This window comes from Felis catus, chromosome B4 (assembly GCF_018350175.1).
Source record: "Felis catus isolate Fca126 chromosome B4, F.catus_Fca126_mat1.0, whole genome shotgun sequence".
NCBI lineage: Eukaryota > Metazoa > Chordata > Mammalia > Carnivora > Felidae > Felis > Felis catus.
In genome coordinates, this window is record NC_058374.1 from 76,042,459 (window position 1) to 76,066,290 (window position 23,832).

Here is a 23,832-nt window from a genome sequence, read left to right on the forward strand (position 1 = left end):
ACATTTTTATGAGATAACTCTTCCAATCCACAGACTAAGTATATAATTCCATTTATTTAGGTATGATTTAGTGTTTTTCTTTTTTTTTTTAATAAAAAATTGTATTTACTTAGAAGCATTCAGAATGTCAACAAAACAGCTGCAACTTTTTTTTTTTTTTTGCAATTACAGAGTGGTATTCAGTTAACAGAACAACAATTATTTCGTATAAGCTGCATCAGAGACAACTGAAGATGAAAAAACTACCATCCCCATATATAACTAATTTGTGCTGTGCACCAACAAGAACCTGCCTTAAATTTCCATGCCAATTTACAACCCCCATACTGTACCAGGCAAGGTTAGTGGCTATTGGAAATACCACCAGGACAGGGCTATCTACAGACACATTTGGTAGTGTGTTAACTATACAAAAAAAGACACTGTACAATTTAAAAACAAATCTTACACAGCCTTACATTTCAATTTTTTTTCTTTAAAAGGAGTGAGTTGTGTGCAGGGGGGTTAAATGCTTTATAGACAAAAAAAAAAAACTGCACTAGAACCAACTTATTCATCATCATCATCATCTTCTTCATCTTTTTCATCTTCCTCCTCTTCCTCATCCTCTTCATCTTCCTCATCCTCCTCCTCTTCCTTCTTTTTCTTGGTTTTTTCAGCCTTGACGACTCCCTTTTTTGCTGCGTCAGGCTTTCCTTTAGCTCGGTATGCAGCAATATCCTTTTCATATTTTTCCTTCAGCTTCGCAGCCTTCTTCTCATAAGGATGCTTGTCATCTGCAGCGGTGTTATTCCACATCTCTCCCAGTTTCTTTGCAACATCACCAATGGATAGGCCAGGATGTTCTCCTTTGATTTTTGGACGATACTCAGAACAAAACAAGAAAAAGGCCGAAGGAGGCCTCTTGGGTGCATTGGGATCCTTGAACTTCTTTTTTGTTTCCCCTTTAGGAGGGATGTAAGTTTTCATTTCTCTTTCATAACGGGCCTTGTCCGCCTTTGCCATGTCTTCAAACTTTCCTTTCTCTTTAGCAGACATGGTCTTCCACCTCTCTGAGCACTTCTTAGAAAACTCTGAGAAGTTGACTGAAGCATCTGGGTGCTTCTTCTTGTGCTCCTCTCAGCAAGTTTGCACAAAGAATGCATATGATGACATTTTGCCTCTCGGCTTCTTAGGATCTCCTTTGCCCATGTTTAATTATTTTCTTTGCCAAGAAAGTTTTTCTGATCCTTCTTGAATTGTACTCTCCAAGTGCCCTGTCCTCCTCTTGAAGGTTCTGATTTAGTGTTTTTTTCTTTTTTTTTTTTTTAATTTTTTTTTTCAACGTCCATTTATTCTGGGGACAGAGAGAGACAGAGCATGAACAGGGGAGGGGCAGAGAGAGAGGGAGACACAGAATCGGAAACAGGCTCCAGGCTCCGAGCCATCAGCCCAGAGCCTGACGCGGGGCTCGAACTCACGGACCGCGAGATCATGACCTGGCCGAAGTCGGACGCCTAACCGACTGCGCCACCCAGGCACCCCTGATTTAGTGTTTTTCAATAAAGTTTCATTAAAGTATGTCTTGAACAATTTGGGTAATTTTATTCATAGGCATGTTATATGTTTTTTGATGCTATTATGAATGATATCCTTTTTAAGTTAAAATTTCCAATTACTTTTGGTATATAAAAATGCAGCTGATTTTTGTATAATTTTGTATCCAGCAATCTATATTACATTTTAAAGTATCACCTTTTCTCCATCTGTCCTCTTTTCCTGCTATTACTTGCATACTAGGTCTCCTGGATCTATGTCTAAGTCTTATATTTTCCATTATGATTTCTGTTTGTATTTCAGCTCTTTGCTTTGAAATAGCTCTTCTGCTCAACTTTCCAGTCACTAGTTCAGATCTTGCCAGTAAATATTCTCTCCTTCAATTCATCTGCATTTTTTTCCCTGAGAGATCATAGTTTTCATTCCAGAAATTCTTTGTTTTTATCTGCTCTCATAATCTTTACATGTAAGCTCTTATTCATCAGAATTTATCTTCATATTTATTGCTCTTTTTATTGCTCGAAATCTCTTTTTGCATATCTGTGCTTCCATTTGGGATCCTTTTCCTTTTGGTAGAACTCCCTTTGGGGTTCCTTTAATGAAGATCTGCTGCTGGCAAGTTTTCTGTTTTTGTTTGTGTGAAAATATATTAATTTGGCTTCATTTCTGAAGAACTTTTTTATACTGAGTATAAAATTCTCGTTTGGCAGTTATTATCTTACAACACTTTGTACATATCATTCCATTATCTTTTGGCTTCCATCAATTTGTTGAGAAGCTACCTATTAGCTTTATTGTTCTTTTGAAGGTATGTCCCTCTACTAACCCCCTCCCCCATGACTTCTTTTAAGATTTTATCTTTATCTTTGGTTTTTAGCAACTTCGCTATGATATGCCTGAAGTATGCTTTTCTTTGTATTTGTTCTGCTCGAGTTCAGAGAATTTCTTATATTTGTGACTCTGGTTCCTTCACTACTTTTGGAAATATTTTGGTTATTTTCTCTTCAAATAGTGTTTCTATCCCATTGTCTCCCTCTTCTGGTCCTCTAATCAGCTATATATCAAAGATTTTATTTTTTACAGTCTTATGTGTATTTTATGTTCTTTTCTCTATTTTCCTCTTTTCTCCCCCCTTATCGTCACTCTGGATAATTTCTTCTGACCTATCTTCTAGTTCGCTAGTTAGCTCTTTATGTCCAATGTGCTGTTAAGCCCCATTGAATTTTTAAATGTGATTATTTTTCAGTTCTAGAATTTTCATTTAATATTTTATACAGTTTCCTCTGCTGAATTTCTCTATCTTGTCATTTAACTTCTTAAACCTATTCATTATGGTTGCTTTATTTATTTATTTATTTATTTATTTATTTATTTATTTATTTCGGAATTTTCTACACTCAGTGTGGGGCTCAAACTCATGACCCTGAGATCAAGAGTCACATGCTCTACTGACTAAGCCAGTCAGGTGCCCCTCATTATGGTTATTTTAAAGTACATGTCTGATAATTCCAATATCTGACTCTTCTATGGATCCTTTTCTCTTCTGCTTCAGTTTTTGTCATTTGATCTTGTTTGTGGAATACTGGTATTTTTTGTTTAATACTGAAAGTGGTTTATGAAAAATTAAAGAGATAATTTGAGTCCCTGGATGGTGTTATATTTCTGCAGCAAGAGGTGACTTTTGCTTCTGGAAGTCAGGGTAAGATTAGACCACCTTAATCAAACCAGGGATTGAGTTGATGAGAAGCTGAGCTTTAGTATTTACAAGGGCTGGTATCTTCTGATGTATAGGCGTTTGGGAGTCCCAACTAAAAGTAAAGGGGGGAAGGCGCCTGGGTGGCTTAGTCAGTTAAGCGACTGACTTCAGCTCGAGTCATGATCTCACGGTTTGTGAGTTTGAGCCCCGTGTCGGGCTCTGTGCTGACAGCTCGGAGCCTGGAGCCTGCTTCAGATTCTGTGTCTCCCTTTCTCTCTTCCTCTCCCCCACTCATGCTCAGTCTCTCTCTCTCTTTCTCTCAAAAATAAACATTTCAAAAAATTTTTAAAAATATGCAAGGGGGAAGTGGAGTTCCTTTATCTTGGTGGGTCCTGAGCAGTTTTTCCCCCCAAGCTCTGTAAGACTACAGGAAGACCAGTTCTCAGCCTTTTAGCTTCTGCTTTCTGCTCAGCTTCTTAGCCTCTCATTACTACTGTTGAATCAGTAATGCCTTTAAGGGAAAAGAGACATTTAATGTCAGGTTTACCTCTTTGTACTTGAGAAGTCTGAGATTTTAGCTCCTCAATTGGCTTGGGAGCTCTCTGATTCCTGTGAATAGATTTTTACATTTTTAACTTTGTTCATATTTTCTGATTGTTTTTTGCTGCAGGGTTGGCCTGCAACAAGATACTCCACCATTACTGACAGCAGAATGCCCTAGAGAATAAAAATAAGACAATTGAAGAAGAACAGGGATACTCAGCCTACCTTGAGTTATTTGCTTTTTTGTAAATATTGTATCAGTGTCAGCAAAGATGATTTTCTTTTCTTTTCTTTTCTTTCCTTTTCTTTTCTTTTCTTTTCTTTTCTTTTCTTTTCTTTTCTTTTCTTTTCTTTTCTTTTCTTTAAGATTTTGTTTTTAAGTAATCTCTACATCCAACGTGGGGCTTGAACTTACAACCCTGAGATCAAGAGTCACATGTTCTACTGGCTGAGCCAGCCAAGTGCCCCAAGTATGATTTCTTTTCTTTTCTTTTTTATGTTTATTTATTTTTGAGAGAGAGCACGAGCAGGAGAGGGGCAGAGAGAAAGGGGGACAGAGGATCTGAAGTAGGCTCTGTGCTAACAGCAGCAAGCCCGATGTGGGGCTCAAACTCACGAACCCTGAGATCATGACCTGAGCCAAAGTCGTATGCTCAACTGACTGAGCCACCCAGGCACTCCCCAAATATGATTTTCTATTTACCTTTGGGATGCTTGAATTTCAAGGGTATCAAGTGAATTTTTCATTTAAAATTTATCTTAAAAAAATTTTTTTAATGTTTATTTATTTTTGAGAGAGAGAGACAGAGTGCAACGGGAGGAGGGGCAGAGAGAGAGGGAGACATAGAATTTGAAGCAGGCTCCAGGCTCTGAGCTGTCAGCAGAGCCCGACGTGGGGCTCGATCTCATGAACTGTGAGATCATGACCTGAGCTGAAGTTGGATGCTTAACCAACTGAGCCACCCAAGTGCCCCTAAAATTGATCTCCTTATTGATATTTTTTCCACTATAGCCACTATTTTCTTTATTATTTTCCCTACCACCTCCTTCATAACTCTGGGAGTCTTCCAATTTTGCTTAGACAAGACACGTCTAAATTATCCCATCAAATTGTATCTGCATCTCCAGGTGACAAAATAATGCTTACTCTCTCCCTTCAGCTCTAGAGAATAAGGCAATAATCAATGAAACTGAATGAAAACATGTCATAGCTTTATTTCTCAATCCTAAATCTCAAGTTAATCTTGTTAGTTTTTATGCAATTCTAATACTAGCTTGATAGTTATCTTTATAACAGATTTTCATGTGGCTAACAAGCCTACAACAATTTCCTATACCCTAGAAATGGCCTGTACTGTATGATCTTGCCCCCTCTAGCCAAGGTTGACCAACCCACAGGAAAAAACTCTAACCCAGACTGGGCCAATGAGATCCTAACTCCCAGTAATCTGACATTTGCAACAATTAAATACAGAGATACAATTTTTAGAGCTGAGTAATTATGATACACAGCCTCTAAGATGGCCCCCATTGTTCCCCTTCTAGTATTCATGTCCTTATGTAATTCTTTCTCCTTGACTATAGGCTGGATCTACTGATTTTTCTAATAGAATATAGCAAAAATAATAAGATATCACTTTAAGGTTAGGTTACAAAAAGACTGTGGCTTCTGTTTTGGGGGTTCTCTCTTGCTTTCCTTCTAATTTGTTCTGAGGGAACCCAGTTGCCATGTTGTGTATTGCCCTTTGAAGAGGCCCATGTGTTAAGGAACCACAGGTCTCCAGGCAACAGGCCGCAAAGAACTGAGGCCCTCAACTGAACAGCAAGGAACTGAGGCTCTCAAAATAGGTACTGAATTCTGCTAACAACCAGAGGAATGAGCTGGGAAGTGAATCCTCCCTCAGTTGAGCCTTCATATTGACTGCATCCTGGCCAACAGGATGGTTGAAACCTTATGAGAGATCTTAAGTCAGAGGGACCCAGCTTGGCTGCACCCATATTTCTGATCCTTACATAATCTCTCCAAGTGCTTGTTGCTCTAGTCTTTCCAGTGTAGCATTCAAATCATCTTTCTTAGTTCTCACCTCATTTTTCTCATCATTGAGGGTTTCCTCACAAGTTTTGGCCTTTAACTCATTTGGTCTGCTTTCTGGGAAATTGTCACTGGGGTGGGCCTTTCTGTGATATGCTGCAGCAAGGATTCCTGAGAATGCCACCTAGAATCCTTGGTTTTGCCTCCGTCTCCAGGTCTGACCTTGCACATATTGGCCTTCAGCATCCTGGACACTTGAAAGAGCTGTTGCTTCCCTAAATAATGCCAACATGGGAGTCAGACAGACTGCCTAGCAGGCCTCCACCTAGGTACCTGATTCATTCTCTTTGAACTGTTTCTGAGTACCTGGCCTGATCTCTTCAAGCTCTTTTTTCCAAGGTTATTAGCTTCTCTTTGTCACATTATCTTGTACCCTTCTGATTTATTACATCTTTTACTGGATTGGAACTAATGGTCTACAGTACTGTTATTTTTACCAGATAGCAGCAATGCTATGTCTTAGTCATTTTTATCTGGACTCTATGGGGACAGGCTCTAACTCAGTTTCAGATCACACTCACTTCCCACTGTGGCTGTGCTACTTATGATGGTAGTTGAATACATCTGGCTGGTTCATGTATGCAACTACTTTCTTTTTTTTTTTTTTTTACCATATTTTATTATGTTGAATTTTGGGTCTGCTTTTGTTCATTTCTTCTTGTATAAGTTTTGTGTGTATATTTTCGCATGTTTTTTGTGAAGAGTTTTGGTCTAGCTCTAAAATACTACCTAAACTTACTTCAGAACAGAAGAGGAATGGTCCAGTAAGTTTTCTCATTTTTCACCTTAGGTTGTCAGTCCCTTTATATTGTTAAGCATATGACCTTTTATTTAATTGCCAAATCCAATACCTTTACTCTACTTACAGAGGTCAAAGATTGTATCTTAAGCACACTGCTGTTAAAACTATCAAAAACACTGAAAAAAGGAATATTTATGAGGTGTTCCCTAAGTAATCTTCAGCTTTTAATTTTTCTAGTAGTTTTAATCACTTTAGAGAATCTGATGAAAACTGTATCCCCCCCCCAGATGTGTGTGTAAGCCTTGTTTCAGTTATCTGTTGCTACTTATCATACTACCCCAAAACTTACTGACTTAAAACAGTTGTTCATTTTTTCTCATGATTACATGGGTCATGGACGGTTGCTGTGTTTCATGTGGTGTTATCTGGCTCATTCACATAGTTGCATTCCGCCGGATCGCATCTGGGGCTAGAATATCTAGGATAGTCGCATTTACATGTCTGGGGTCTTTGTGGCGGCTATTGGGTGGGGTGCCCTGGTTGTTTTCCACATGACCTCTCTGAGGGAAAACAAGCTGCCAGCCTTCTTAAGAGATTGACCTGGATCTGGCACAGATTCCTTCTGTCACATTCTATTAATCAGCTCAATCATAAGTCCAATGAAGATTTAAGGAGAGAGGAATAGGCTTTATTTCTTGATAGGAGAAATACCATGTACCTATAGAAATGAGGGAAATGGTTAGAAATTTGAAAATGCTCATGGTAGATTTGTCTTTGATTTCATATTCAAAAGGCAATGAATCTAATTCACTGTATCAATAGAATTTAAAAAAAACATGATTATCTCAACAGATGCATGCAGAAAGAGAATTTGACAAAATCTAACATCCATTTATTAAAAAACCTCCAAACTTTCAGCAGACTAGGAATAGAAGGAAACTTCAACAATCCAATAATGCATATCTATGAAGGGTGCCTGGGTGGCTCAGTAAGTTAAGCATCGGACCCTTGATTTTGGCTTGGGTCAGGATCTCACAATTCGTAATATCAGGCCCCACATCAGGCTCCATGCTGATAGCACGGAGCCTGCTTGGGATACTCTCTCTCCCTCTCTCTCATTTTCATTCTCTCGTTCTCTCTCAAAATAAACTTTAAAAAGAAAGAACATCTGTGAAAAACTGAAAACTGACATCGTACTCAATCATGAAATATTTAACACTCCCTAAGATTGGAAATAAGACAAGGATATCTATTTTCACCCCTCTAGTCATCAAGAATGAACTCCTGCTTTTGATACTCTAAATTCTGTCTCTCAATTAAGCTAGATCGTCAAAGGCCAACTTGCCTGGACTGCACTGTATAAACTCAGGGTAGGATCACTTTTTTTTTTTTTTTTTTTTCTAGAATGTGCCCTGGTGTGATGCCACAGTCTATATTAAAAGATAATATAAATGACTTAGCAGTATGCTTATATAAACTACTGGTGGGAGTGAAAATTCACATTATCAAATAGAATCTGGCAGCACATTAGAAGAATACTCACCATAACCAAAATTTTTGTACTGGAAAATGCAATGATGATCCAACATTAGGAAAGCTTTTAAAATAATTCATCATAATATGTTCAAGAAGAAAAATCATGTCAATCTCCAAATATTACTGAAAAGACATTTAATAAAATTCAACATCCTTTCTGATATTCTTAACATGTAAATAATATAAAATTCTTACCTTGATATATATTTTTCCATATATTGATAAACTTATAATATTTTTTGTTTATAATGTCTCAAGGCCAAAAGCTACATTCCAATTAAAGACAGAAAAAGGATAGGGTAAGTATTGTTACTTTTTACTTTTTAATTGAAGGAATTAATACACAGAGGAGAATTATAAAATTCATATGATAGTCTCAAGACTCAAGACTAAAATATTTACTGTCAATTTTTGATTTTTTACATTAAAAATGTTTAATTATTTATTTATTTTGAGAGAGAGAGCATGAGTAGGGGAGGGGCAGACAGAGAGAGAGGGAGACACAGAATCCAAAGTGAGCTCCAGGCTCTGAGCTGTCAGCACAGAGCCCAACGTGGGGCTCGAACTTACGAACCTTTAGAGCATGACCTGAGCCGAAGTTGGATGCTGAACCGACTGAGCTACCCAGATACCCCTAATTTTTTACATTTTAATTATCTCAAGATTCTTAGAACCTCAGAGATTGAAGAGTAGTTAAAAATGTTTTAGGGAATGCAAACTGGTGCAGCCACTCAGGAAAATAGTATGGAGTTTCCTCAAAAAATTAAAAATAGAACTATCCTATGACCTAGCCATTGCAGTACTAGGTATTTATCCAAAGGACCAAAAATGCTGATTCGAAGGGGCACATGCACCTCAATGCTTATAGCAACACTGTCAATAATAGCCAAATTACGGAAAGAGTCCAAATGTCCATTGACTGATGAATGGATAAAGAAGATGTGTTTTATATATATGTATATGTATATATATATATATATATATATATATATACACACACACCAATTATATACATATACACACATACATATATATATGAAATGAAATATTGAAACAATGAAATATTACTTGGCAATCAAAAAGAATGCAATCTTGCCATTTGCAACAATGTGGATGGAACTAGAATGTATTATGCTAAGTGAAATAAGTCAGAGAAAGATAAATATCATATGATTTTACTCATGTGGAATTTAATAAATAAAACACATGAACATAGGGGAAGGGAAGGGAAGGAAAAATAAGGTAAAAACAGAGAGGGAGGCAAAGCATAAGAGACTCTTAAAGACGGAGAACAAACTGAATGTTCCTGGAGGGGTGCTGGGTAGGGGGATGGACTAAATGCGTGATGGGTACTTGTTGGGATGAGCACTGGGTTATATGTAAGTGATGAACCACTAAATTCTACTCCTGAACCATTATTATGCTATATGTTAACTAACTTGGATTTAAATAAAATTAAAAAATATTTTTAATGTTTTAATATTAACTCAGTTAAAAAGTGGGCAAATGTTAGTAGACATAGAGAATAGATTAGTGGTTGCCAGAGGTAGGGGGATGGGGTCAAAGGTGGTCAAAATGCGTGAAGGTGGTGAAAAGGTACGAATTTTCAGTTATAAAATAAATCACTCATGGGAATATAACATGCTGCATAGTGACTATAGTTAACAGTGCTATATTGCATATTTGAAAATTGCTGAGAGCAAGTCTTAAAAGTTCTTTTTTAAAAAATTTTTGTTTTAATGTTTATTTTTGAGAGAGAGAGAGAGAGAGAGAGAGAGAGAGAGAGCAGAGAGAGAGGGAGACACAGAATCCTTAGCTGGCTCCAGGCTCTGAGCTGTCAGCACAGAGCCCAATGCAGGGTTCGAACTCACAGACCATGAGATCATGATCTGAGCTGAAGTCAGATGCTCAACTGACTGACTGCCCCAGTCTTGAAAGTTCTTATCACAAGAAAAAATTTGTAACTATGTAAGCTGACAGATACTAACTAGACTTATTGTGGTGATCACTGCACTATATATAAATATCAAGTAATTATGTTGTATACTTGAAACTACTATAATGTTATATGTCAATTGTATCTCAATAAAAAAGAATTATGCTAAAAAAAGTGAACAAAGGACTTGAATAGACATTTATCCAAAGAAGATATCCAAATGGCCAATTTACACATTAAAAGGTGCTGAACATCACCACTCATTAGGGAAATGCAAATCAAAACCATAATGAGATACCACCTCATACCCATTGAAATGACTATCATCAAAAAACAAAACAATAGAAAATAACAAATGTTGACAAGGATATGAAGAAATTGGAACTGTTGTACACTGTTGGAATGTAAGATGGTGTAAACTCTATGGAAAAGAGTATGGCAGTTCCTCAAAAAATTTAAACATAGAATTACCACATGATCCAGCAATACCACTTCTGGATATATAACCGTAAGAATTAAGAGCAGGGTCTGGAAGAGATATTTATATACCCATGTTCATAACAGCGCTATTCACAAGAGCCAGAAGGTGGAAGCAACCATCATGTCCACAGATGGATGAGTGGATAAACAAAATGTGGTATATTTGTAGAATGGGATATTATTCAGACTTAAAAAGAAAGGAAATTCTGACACATACTATAACATGGATGAACCTTAACGACATTATGCTAAGTGAAATAAGCTGGTCACAAAAAGATGTACCTAGAATAGTCAAATTCATGAAGACAGAAAGTAAAATGGTGGTTGCCAGAGGCTGGGGAGGGAGAAATGGGGAGTTATATGATGGGTATAGAGTTTTAGTTTTGCAAGATAAGGAGAGTTCTGGAGATTGGTTGTACAAACCATGTGAATGCATTTAATACTACTGACCTGTATATTTAAAATATGGTTAAGATGGCAAGTGTTATGCTATGTGTATTTTAGCACAGTTAAAAATAAACTAAAAAAAAAAATGTATATGTGTGTGTGTGTGTGTATATATATATAATATTTTGTGTTTAATATTTTGTAATTCCAATCTTAAAAATATCTTTTTAGGGGCGCCCGGGTGGCTAAGTTGGTTGAGTGTTGGACTTCAGCTCAGGTCACGATTTCATGGTTTCTGGGTTCAAGCCCTGCATTGGGCTCTGCCCTGGTAGCATGGAGCCTGTTTGGGATTATCTCTCTCCCTCTCTCTCTACCCCTCCCTCGCTAACACGCATGCACACTCTGTCTCTCTCAAAATAAATAAATAAACATTTTAAAAATCTCTTTATAGATTTATAAAATTTATTTTAAATTTATCTATAGCACTGTATTTTATGTTGAAAGCAGTTTGTAATTGAGAAAATGTAATAATACCCAAAAGTTTAAAGTCTCATTCCTGAAGCTTTACAAACTGTTTAAAAATGCTGAGTCATCTTCAATCTGTTTCTGTTTGTGTTCTATTTATTATCCATTTATTCATTTTTTTTCCAGTTTTTTTTTGTTCTGTGTTTATTTGGATAATTTTTACTGTTTTTCTTCAATTCATTAATCTTTTTCTATGGTGTCTAATCTACTGTTAAACCCATTTGGTATCTTTTTTATCTCAGATTTTTCATCTCTAGAATTGGATTTTCCTCCATATCTCTACTTAAAACTCATCCACTTTCTTGAATATGTAATATAATTCTAACTTTTAAGGTTTTTGTATACTAATAACATTAATGAATTATTAATTTTATTTATTCTAATATAAATAATTTCAAAAGTATAAATATTACTAATAATATGATTACTGAAAATGGCTGTGTTCTTTTGGATGTCCTTTTTTGGGGATAGATCTCACTATGGATGTACAAGCAAATTACTGTGTGTTAAAGTCAGGTGAAATAGGGCACATGGGTGGTTCAGTTGGTTAAGAGTCTGACTCTTGATTTTTGCTTAGGTCATGATGTTACCGTTTGTGAGATCAAGCCCCACATCAGGCTCTGTGCTGATGGTATGGAGTCTGCTTGGGATTCTCTCTCTCCCTCTCTCTCTCTGCTTCTCCCCCACTTGTGCTTTCTCTCTCTACTCTATCTCTCGAAATAAATAAACTTACAAAAAAATAAAGTCAGGTGAAATAATTCTGAATTAACTCTGTAGTTAAGCTACAACTTGATGCATGGTTATATTCATTTGTTTCATTTTGCTTTTAATTTTTAGAGATTTTTCCACCTTGATTTAATACTTTATTATAATATGTATAATTATGTAATTAAAATTATGTAATATAATTACATGTTTCTTTTTAAAAATTTTTAATGTTTATTTTATTATTTTTGAGAAAGAGCATGAGCGGGGGAGGGGCAGAGAGCAAGAGGGAGACACAGAATCTGAAACAGGCTCTAGGAGGCCCTGAACTGTCAGCACAGAGCCCAGTGTGGGGCTCAAACCCACAAACTGGGAGATCATGACCTGAGCTGAACTTGGACACTCAACCGACTGAGCCACACAGGCACCCCTATAATTACGTTTCTATACAACAAATAGAGTTTGGTTAGACCATGTTCCCTCCCCTGCAGGTAACCATATATTTTTAGTTTTTGGTTTATACTTTGGTTGTTTTTAAATTGTGGTGAAACTATATATATAATATATAATTTTATAATATATGATTTACAATATATATAGTATATATAACTTATAATATATAATATATACTTATATATTATATAAGTATACATTATACTTATATATTATATAATATATAAGTATATATTTATATAAATAATATTTATATATTTATATAATATATATTTATAAATATAATATATAATATAAATATATTTAAATAATATAACTATAAATATACATAATATTTATATAAAATATATATTATATAAATATATAATTATATGATATTTAATTATAATTATTTATAATTTATAATTTTAACACTTTTATTTATTTTTATTGATTTATTATTTTTAGAAAAGATTTTTTTTTTTAAGTAATCTCTTTACCCAACGTGGGACTTGAATTTAAAACCCCAAGATCAAGGATTGCATGCTCTACCAACTGAGCCAGCCAAAGTACAATTTAGTGGCATTAAGTACGTTCTTATTGTTGTACAACCATCACCACTATTCATCTCCAGAAAAAATTTTTCAAGTTTATTTATATTACACACAACTCATGACCCCAAGATCAAGAGTTGCAGACTCTTCTGACTGAACCAGTCGGGTACCCCCAGAACTTTTTTGTCTTTGCAAACTGAAACTCTGTATCTCTTTAGTAATAACTTCCTATTGGGGCGCCTGGTTGATTCTGTCAGTTAAGTGTCCAACTCTTGATTTCGGCTCAGGTCATGATCTCATGGTTCGTGAGGTCGAGTCCGGAGTCAAGCTCTATGCTGACAGCGTAGAGCCTGCTAGGGATTCTGTCTCTCCCTATATCTTTGACCCTCTCCTCCCATCGCCTCTCAAAATAAATAAACTTAAAAAAGAAAAATTTCTGGGGCACCTGGATAGTTCAGTCAGTTAAGCGCCTGACTCTTGGTTTTGGCTTAGTTCATGATCTCACCGTACGTGAATTTGAGCCCTGCGTTGGGCTCTGTGCAGCTCAGAGCCTGCTTGGGATTCGGATTCTCTCTCTGCTTCTCTCTCTCTCTCTCTCTCTCTGCCCCTCCCTCAGCTCTCTCTTTCTCTCTCAAGATAAATAAATAAACTTAAAAAAATTAAAAAACAATTCCTATTATATTCTTCCCCTTAGCTCCTGGTAACCAGCATTCTACTTTCTGTCTCTCTGAATTTGATTGTTGTAGTTAACTCATACAAGTAGGATCAGAAAATATTTGTCCTTTTGTGTATGACTTATTTCACTAAGCTTCATGTTTTCAAAGTTTATCCATTTGGAGTATGTGTCAGAATTTCATTTTTTTTAAGGCTGAATAATATTATACTGTATGTATATACTACATTTTGTTTATCCATTCATCCATCAATGGACTTTAGGGTTGCTTCCATCTTTTGGCTCTTGTGAATAAAGCTGATATGACACAGGTACACAAATATCTGTCTGAGTCATTGCTTTAAATTCTTTTGGGTATATATCCAGAAGTGGAATTCTTAGATCATATAGTAATTCTATAATTTTTTTTTTTTAGGAACTGCCATACTGTCTTCATATTTTTTTAAATGTGTATTTATTTTAAGAGAGACAGAGAGAGCATGAACAGGGGAGGATGAGAGAGAGAGAGAGAGAGAGAGAGAGAGAGAGAGAGAATCCCAAGCAGGCTCCACACTTCGAGTATGGAGCCTGACAGAGAGCTCAATCCCACCAACCGTGAGATCATGACTTGAGCCAAAATCAAGAACCAGGGGCTTAACCAACTGAGCCACCCAGGGGCCCATTAATTGTTTAAAAATTTTTTTTAAATGTTTATTTGTTTTTGAGAGAGAGAGATCAGGGGAGAGGCAGAGAGAGAGGGAGACAGAGCATTTGAAGTGCTGTGCTGACAGCAGAGAGCCTGATGCAGAGCTCAGACTCACTGTGAGATCATGACCTGAGCTGAAGTTAGACGCTTAACTGACTGAGCCACCCAGACACCCCCAATTGTTTTTTCAATCACACAGAAAATAGGGGTGCCTAGGTTGAACGTCCCACTCTTGGTTTCAGCTCAGGTCATGATCCCAGGGTCATGGGATCGAGCACCGAGTTGGGCTGTGCTGAGTGTGGAATCTGCTTAAGATTCTCTCTGTCTCCCTCTGCCCCTCTCCCCCACTCAGGCACTCTCTCTCTCTCTCTCTCTCTCTCTCTCTCTCTCTCTCTCAAATAAAAAGTAAATCACGCAAAAAATATTATGAGCTCATGGGTTTTAACATATTTTTTATGATTCAACCCACTGCAGTCACTATTATTTTCAATGCTTACATTGTACCATCTATGAGAGTCCCTTCTACTTGACTCCTGTATCCTTTTGATATGACTTTGAGTCTTTGATATCTTCCTCAGTTTCTGGAATGAGAAATTATTTGGGGCTGAGTTTGTATATTTTCTTCTCCAGGCTTGAACATCTCTAAACATTGATTCCTTTTAGTAGAAAATAGTATCTAGAGACCACCATCTGAGTGGTAGGGATGCTCATTCCTAAATTGGTCCTAGGCCTTTTCAGTGGGCAAAATTATGGAATTTTTTCTTTCATAATAGAACATATATAATAAATTCATACTGTCATTTGCCATAAAAATTAAGATTATAGGGATTTTTAAATTTTATAGTTTTATCTCTTTTACCCTACACTATACTCATTCAGCCAATAATCATTGTACATACATTACCATGTTCCTTATATTTTGCTAGGTGCTGGGAATGCATATTAAAAATTTACATTTGATCTAGTTTTCACATTGTTTTTTATTCAAATAAGCGAAGCCTTTTCCTTTTTTTTCTTCCAAATCTATACACATTGGCTTCTAGTTAAAACTGCTGAGCACTATTGGATTGGCTGTAAAACTAGTTGATTTCGGCTTATTTCTTATTTTTCATTATTTCCACTAACTTACATTAAACTCAGATTCCGGGAACTATAGTAGTATTAGGGGCGCCTGTGTGGCTCAGTCAGTTGAGTGTCTGACTCTTGATTTTGGCTCAGGTAATGATCCCAAGATCATGGGATGGAGCCTCACATTGGGCTTTGTGCTGAGCACGGAGTCTCCTTAAGGTTCTGTCTCTCCCTCTGCCCCCTCCCCTGCTTGTGCTCTCTCTCTCGCTCAAAATTAATATATATATGTAACATATTAAATATATATATATATATATATATATATATATATATATATATATATATATAAAATTGTGTTACACCCCCTTGTTGGCAGTGTCAAAGGAAAAATAGATCAAATAAGCTGTTAATACCAAAAAATCATTTCATTACAACTATTATTGTAGAACAAGATAATGTGATGGTACAAGACAATTTGCTATTCTGGGTCTTTTTGTTCAGTTGGACTGGCAGCTGAACTCTATTGTTGAAGAAACCATTGGTCCAGAATTGTTCCTCTCCCCATGTTGGTGCTGGTTCCTACAACTGCACTATTAGTTTTGTTCTTTGAAGTTATTGGCCCAATTTAAATAATATACTTGGAAGCTAAAATTAAGATATATAATTAACACATTAGAGTGAATACATTTATCAGGCTTTTCCACTGTGCCATTTAGCTGAAAATAAGTTTGGAAAGAAGAAAGTAGAGAACAAGGGAGCAATTGCTAGGAGAGCAAACTTCTGAGAACCCAGAGAAGAGGAAGCCTGACAGCACTAGACACAAGCCAAGATGAGAATGCATGAAAATAAGCTTAAGACATAATGTATTTGGAATATTCATCATTTCATGTGGGTCGTATGAGACTTGGCAGGCAACCAGACCTTTGGCTGTGTATTAGTAAATACCAATTCTAAAGAGTACTAGCAGTTTAACTAACATATAGTGGAGTGAAAACTAAGAATTGCATGGATAATGGTAATTTTTAGTTATTTTGTATTTAATGAATAAGTTTTATAATACACTAAAATTTAAAATAAAAAAAACAGGTCACTTTATAGAACATGTATAAACCACAGTCAAGTTATCCTTTCTCAGAACTAAATACATGAATATCAGACCCCCAAATAGAAAACACAAGACTGAATTCATTTAAGACAGGGAATACTTTATTCAAACCCATCAGAGAAATGGACAGCTTGGATCTATAACAAAGCGTTGTGTTTTAAAGCATAGGTCAGTAATTGTATATGAGAGTATACACTGCTACATACAAATTAACTGATCAGAGCACAACTTTTCAATATTCAAAACAGAATAAGCTTCCCTGTAAAAGCAGCACCTTTGTGACATTTTTAACTTTAGTATTCCTCTCCTTCCTCTTCACCCTCTCCTTCAACAGAATCCACACCAACCTCCTCATAATCCTTCTCAAGGGCAGCCATGTCCTCACGGGCCTCAGAAAACTCTCCTTCCTCCATGCCCTCACCCACATACCAGTGAACAAAGGCACGCTTGGCATACATCAGGTCAAACTTGTGGTCCAGGCGAGCCCAGGCCTCAGCAATGGCTGTGGTGTTGCTCAGCATGCACACAGCTCGCTGTACTTTGGCCAGGTCTCCACCAGGTACCACAGTGGGAGGCTGGTAATTAATGCCAACTTTGAAGCCAGTGGGGCACCAGTCCACGAACTGGATGGTACGCTTGGTCTTGATGGTGGCAATGGCAGCATTGACATCTTTGGGAACCACATCACCACGGTACAACAGGCAGCAAGCCATGTATTTACCATGGCGAGGGTCGCATTTCACCATCTGGTTGGCTGGCTCAAAGCACGCATTGGTGATCTCTGCTACAGAAAGCTGTTCATGGTAGGCTTTCTCAGCAGAGATGACAGGGGCATATGTGGCCAGAGGGAAGTGGATGCGGGGATAGGGCACCAGGTTGGTCTGGAATTCTGTCAGATCCACATTCAGGGCTCCATCAAATCTGAGGGAAGCAGTGATGGAAGACACAATTTGACCTATCAACCTATTTAGGTTAGTGTAGGTTGGGCGTTCAATATCGAGGTTTCTACGACAGATGTCATAGATGGCCTCGTTGTCTACCATGAAGGCACAATCAGAGTGCTCCAGGGTGGTGTGGGTAGTGAGGATGGAGTTGTAGGGCTCAACGACAGCAGTGGAAACCTGGGGGGCTGGGTAAATGGAGAACTCCAGCTTGGACTTCTTGCCATAATCGACAGAGAGACGTTCCATCAGCAGGGAGGTGAACCCGGAACCAGTTCCCCCTCCAAAGCTGTGGAAAACCAAGAAGCCCTGAAGACCCGTGCACTGGTCGGCCTGTGAGAAAAAAGGAACAGAGGAGACAGATTATAATAGACCTTCCCAGAATTACAAAGCATTTCTTCACTTAAAATATCTTTATTGACGTTTATAAAATGACACCAAATAATTCATGTTGCAGTTGAAAATTTAAAAACCCTATCAAGGAATAATTTACCAGTTGTCCTCACTCCATCATATTTCTATTCTGTGTTTGAAAAGAAAAGATCGTATTTCAAATGTCTTCCTTAGGGTCATTATTTACTTTATTCTGGAGAACAAACATACCAGTTTCCGAATTCGGTCCAAGACAAGGTCGATGATCTCCTTGCCGATGGTGTAGTGCCCTCGGGCATAGTTATTGGCAGCATCTTCCTTGCCCGTGATGAGCTGCTCAGGATGGAAGAGCTGGCGGTAGGTGCCAGTGCGAACTTCATCTGGAAGAGAAAAACAAAGCAGCCACCCGTCACTCACAACCTGCACACGCCTGCTCCACCCCAGGGTGTCAATGGAGCCCTCACGACAGACCTCCTGTGTCAAGAGCCCTGAGATCTCCCTTGGGTTACTGAGGCCAACTCACCAATGACTGTGGGTTCCAGGTCTACAAACACTGCCCTGGGCACATGCTTGCCAGCGCCCGTCTCACTGAAGAAGGTGTTGAAGGAGTCATCTCCTCCCCCAATGGTCTTGTCACTTGGCATCTGGCCATCGGGCTGGATGCCGTGTTCCAGGCAATAGAGCTCCCAGCAGGCATTGCCGATCTGAACACCAGCCTGGCCAACGTGGATGGAGATGCATTCACGCTATGGGAAGGAAAAGAGGAAAATTTAAAATCAGATTGTGTTAGCATTTTGAATTTTCAGTAAATTTCTGAAAATATTTCTAGTCATATACAGGTACTCTTCAAGTTTACTTGAGATTATCCCTAACTCGATAGAAATGTTTAAGGAAAAGCACCTGCTCCAAATGCTGCAGATGGGTGTGGTCTGAATAAGGTTGCACTGTTCAATACATGTGCAAGCCCATTGTTCCCCCAGCCATGCTTGAAGAGAAATTTTTCATATGTAAAAAATATTTAAAGCACAGATTTAGTAAGATGCAGTAAATTAAATTCAATCATTAGTTAATTGGAATCAGTATTACTACTGCATTCCCTTTAAATAAAGATGAGAGTTTCTTGTACATATGACTTGGAATTTTAACATGGACATCTGCGCTGCAGCTGAGGCTAGATGCCACACCCCTTTGCAGTCTATCTGCAGGATCCATTAGTCCTAGGGGACTGGAAGCTAAATAAGGTCTGCCTCCTGCATTGCTGCATTTGCTGTGCCTGGTACTAGACTGTTCTGTCTGCTACATTATTTAACAGAGTAAGTTCTATTTCCAGAAACTGCCTACATGATCTCATTGTGCTATTCTGCCAGTTTTCCTCCTCTGACCCAAGCTGGGACCATATGCCTAAATTGAAATGAATTAATGAAGATGCACTAGAACAAAAGACAGCTGGACAGAGTATAGTTCTTTGTCTGCAGCATTTTCATTACTTAAAAAGAAGTCTTTCCAGAATCTTCTCCACTGCAAAAACTGAAACATTGTTAGTATCTTTAAAACAATAGTTCCTAAATTAGAAAAATATCACAGGAGAACTACCAAAGAATAAAAGTCCAGTGAAAGGATAATGAAGTATTTATTTAAAACAACAAAATAGTATTTTCATTTTGAGATTCTCTACTCACCACCGAATATTCATACTCATCACGTTCAATAAGAGATTTTCTTCTCTACTGTCTTTATGGCTTCAACTTCCATTGTCTGTCCATTGTCTACTCACTGACATATTGGTGGGGGGGGAGGGGAGAGGAGGGGAGGGGAAGGGCGTTTCCCTGGATCCTGGGCTTTAGGGTACCTTGGCTCTCAAACTGAGGCTTTCCAGCAGAAAGTGCGCGCGCGCGCGCGCGCACACACACACACACACACACACACACACACACACGGAGTCAGTCAGGGCGGGGCGGCCCCAGACCAGACTTTAAAGTGCTTGTCAAGTGAATTGCGATTTTGCATCTTAAGAAAAAATATCTAAGCTTTAACAGTGAATGAAAAACCTTTTAACGCCTACAGTTCCACAATGATGAAAGCATTTTATTAAAAGTCTTATGACAGAGGTTTTGTGAGGGGGAACCCCGCCCAGTGGCTTTAAGGCCAGAGAAGGCAGAAACAAACAACTCCGCCCCTGCGCCGCCCTGACGCCGGCTGCCAGGGGCTCGAACAGAAACTAACCTTTTTTTTTTTTCGCGTTAATATACGGGTATCTTCCTAAACTGCCAACGAGCCGTGGAGGGATCTTTTAATACTAACCCAAGGCTCCGCTTTGTCCCCGTCCTTCTCCCCTCCCCCCCTTCCCAGCTACACCCACTGAGTCCGGGTCTTTCGGGACTTCTCTCCCTCCCCCTGGGAACAACGCCAGGAAGAAAAGAGCCTCCCCGAGTCACACGAAAACCGTGCGCACAGACACTGGGACAGAGCAGGCGACGCCACGACTGCCTTTCCCTGCCCAGACCCTTTCGTCACCGACAGATGGGCTGCCTGCAGCTTGGAAGGGCTCATATAACAAGAACTCCCTCTGCGCCGCCTTTGTTCTTCCCCCACGGTTCTGCTGCGCCCTGGGCGCAGTTCCTCAGCCCGCACTGCGGCGGCGGCCAGACTCAAGGATTTGGGGCCCCAAAGCCAAACCTCGCAAACAAAGCATAAGGCTACCCTTACCCAAGAAGTTGTAAAGGAAAGAGAGCTTAAGACTTTCCAAGTAGATCTTGGGGGACCGACCCCACCCAACGGCCACAAAGAGCCAGAGAAAGAAGATTCTTACCATGGTTGCTGCTTTGCGGCTGCCGAGCAGATGGCGGAGAGGAGGAGAGGTTGTTGCTTCTTACAGCGCGACTCTTAGGCGGTCGATGTAAGAGAACCTGCGGCACATGGGCGGATGCGGCTCCCTATATACAACTCGGTCACCATGGGGATGGGCTGGGGCCTTTTCCTGTTGGTCCAGACCCCTCAATCTGCCCGGAGAAGCCACGACAGGAGAGTGGTGATTGGTGCAAACGACATGGGATGAGGTAATCTCTCCCCCACCCCTTTTTCCCTAGCATCCATAGACTGTTTGCATCCTTCAGACAAAGAGACTGTGCAAAAACAGTCAGCCGAGCATCCATGATGGGGTGGGGTTGGGGCGGGGGGGGGGGGGGGGAGAGAAGAAAGAGAACTTGAATTGTATGATTTTTATATTGCTTAAGCCTCACACTACAGCTAAAATCACCAATGTAGGTTTTCCCCAACACTTACATCGCAGAATTTGTGTTGAGATGAAATATTTAACGGAAAATTACTCCCAGTCCCTCTCTCAGAGTATTCTAAATTTCACTACATTCGGCTTCAACATCTCTAATTGCTTTACAAATAATGTAGGAGAGAAGATGGGAATGATGCTTAAAATGGCTTGAGTAAATGTAATTTTTTTTAATATAAAAAAGGTTCAATAAGAGTCATCCAAAATGGTTTTTCAGATTCAAGTAATTTATCGTAAGACCTTTTATGCACTCCTCCCCCAAAGAGCTAAACAAAAAGGGAACGTGGAAGAAAACCATACTAAATATGGAAGCACACAAGTAGTTATAACATGATAATTAAGATCTAATGAACATACCATAGTTAAGTAGTCTCCTAGAAATATTCCTTTACCAGAAGTCCCTGTAGTATATTTTATGTAGTGTATTGTTCCTTAAAATGAATTGTCTTTCCTGATATAGAATTGAGAAAATACAAGGAGAAAGGATTGAGTTCAGAAGCTGGTGCTACTACCTGTGCATGTAGTTAATATTCTGCATTGTTCTTTCTTTCTTTCTTTCTTTTTTTTCTGGAAAGGGAAGAAAAACTAAGATACCAAATTAAAAAGGAGAGCTGTATACAATGTAAAAAAGACTATTTTGTAATTTTGCCTCCATCCACAGACAACCATGTCAGCTCAATAACTGCTTTTTTTTTTTTTTTTTGGTAGTTCTTGTGTGAATTCAGTAAATCTCTTCAGAGATTGGGCTTCTAACTGTGGAAAATGTAGCCAGCCTCACACCCTTGCTATTCAGCTAGACTCTGGTGGTTGCTCAATTGCGTCTCGAGACAAAAAGGCTTTGCTTTCACCCCTAGGAAATGGATTGCAGTAACATTCTTTTGCTATTTAGAAAGACTCTATTATCAACAAGGATGGGCTATGCAGAATAAGACTTTGGACTGATTACCACCTGACATTGCTAATGAAATTTCAGAGGTAAAAAGGTTTGTTATGTCCACCAAAGTTGAAAATTTATATTTTGACAGGTAATTTTTATGTTTGGTTTTTAGCAACAGATTTTTGGGGTCTGCAGCACCATTTACAGTGCTCTGCAGAGCCCATTCATTCCTGCTGGGCTGCCGAGCCCAGCAGGCGTGGGAGGGAGGGACTTGAGACAGCTGCTGCAGGTTGTGGTGTGACAATGGCTGCCATGGATTTTTCTAGCCTGCTTTCCACAGCTCTGCTTTACTTGTTCAAATTTGCTGCAGTCGTCTCCCTAGAAAAAATAAAACCCAACACACAAATTATTTTATCTATTTCTTGCATATTTCATAGGAAAAACAATCTTCAACATCATCTTATCTCCGTCCCTTTACCAAATAAATGTTTATTTCAGTAAAAAGACAGGAGAATTAAGGACGACTTGAATGCTTCGTTCTGAACCCAGAAGTACATTTAATAAAAATAGGAATTAAATGGCATTGAGCAGTCTAAGGATTTATAAGTAGCTCATTGAAAGTACTTCTTATACAATTTTAATAATCAAGTAAATGAAACACCGCTGGACCATGGTAACGTGTGCAAAGCTTTCCTTATGGAGAGAGGCACAGTCTTGAATTTTATTTTCTTTACAGTATAAAAGGAATATGTCATTTCCCCAGTAGTCTCAGTTCCTTATGCAATTTACTGAGGATTAAACAAAAGAGAGGCGTGTTCATGCAAGTGATTCTTTGTAATTCTATCTCAGAGCTATTCTGTTCCGTATGCAAATGAGGATTTTTTTCTCCCCTTGGGTATAAGTAACAATAAGATCTAGGTCAGAAATAGATTATTTGAGCACTGATAACCTTAAATATATAAATGGGAGAGCAAGGGAAATAACTAATCTGTTCTTTTTTCCCTCATTGTCTGACTTAATGACATGCAAACTATTAGAAAATTTTTTTACTAGTTCGCTTCTTATTTTTTTCTGTCAGTTTCTTTAACTTACATAAACATACATGCATAAGTATTCTGTCTACTAAGGATTCATTCTTGTCCACAGTAAGATTAGCATAAAACATCTTTTCTTTTATAATATTTGTAGAATTTAAATTATTTGTGTGTCTACGCCTTTTCTCCATTAAAATGTGAATCTTAGTCCCTGGCAAAGTGCCAAGCATACACTAACCATTACACATGTTTGTTGAATTAAATGAACGGTTTCTTTCTGTGCATATTTTAATTGACTATTATAATGCGTAGTAATTTAAAGGTATTTAATAAGTATTTTTCCTTTTTAAAATGTTTATTTATTTATTTTGAGAGAGAGCAAGAGAGCACGAATGAGGAAGGGGCAGAGAGAGAGAGGGAGAGAGAGAATCCCAAGCAGACTCCGCAATCTAAGTGCAGAACCTAACACGGGGCTTGATCTCACGAACCGTGAGCTTATGACCTGAGCTAAACTCAAGAGCCGTACGCTTAACTGACTGAGCCACCGAGGCATCCCAAAACTCTCCATTTTCTGGGTTTCCTTCTTATATATTTTTGGTTTGCTTGTTCTCTGTCTCTGCTGGTTCC

The 23,832-nt window shown here is 38.3% G+C and overlaps 2 protein-coding genes across 2 annotated transcripts; both read right to left on the minus strand.

Annotated features, from left to right (window-relative positions):
* Positions 1–549: 549 nt before the first annotated feature.
* Positions 550–1,191, minus strand: LOC101096658 (high mobility group protein B1-like). The gene is given in 1 exon segment (XM_045061751.1): positions 550–1,191. A coding segment is annotated over 1 exon segment (642 nt).
* A 15,583-nt stretch (positions 1,192–16,774) lies between these two features.
* TUBA1A (tubulin alpha 1a) lies at positions 16,775–20,975 on the minus strand. The gene is made up of 4 exons (XM_045061749.1): positions 20,818–20,975; positions 18,532–18,754; positions 18,240–18,388; positions 16,775–17,969 (listed from the first exon to the last, which is right to left on the minus strand). The coding sequence occupies exons 1-4, from the start codon at positions 20,818–20,820 to the stop codon at positions 16,989–16,991; spliced, it is 1,356 nt and encodes a 451-aa protein (XP_044917684.1). The 5' UTR covers positions 20,821–20,975; the 3' UTR covers positions 16,775–16,988.
* Between the last annotated feature and the right edge of the window lie 2,857 nt (positions 20,976–23,832).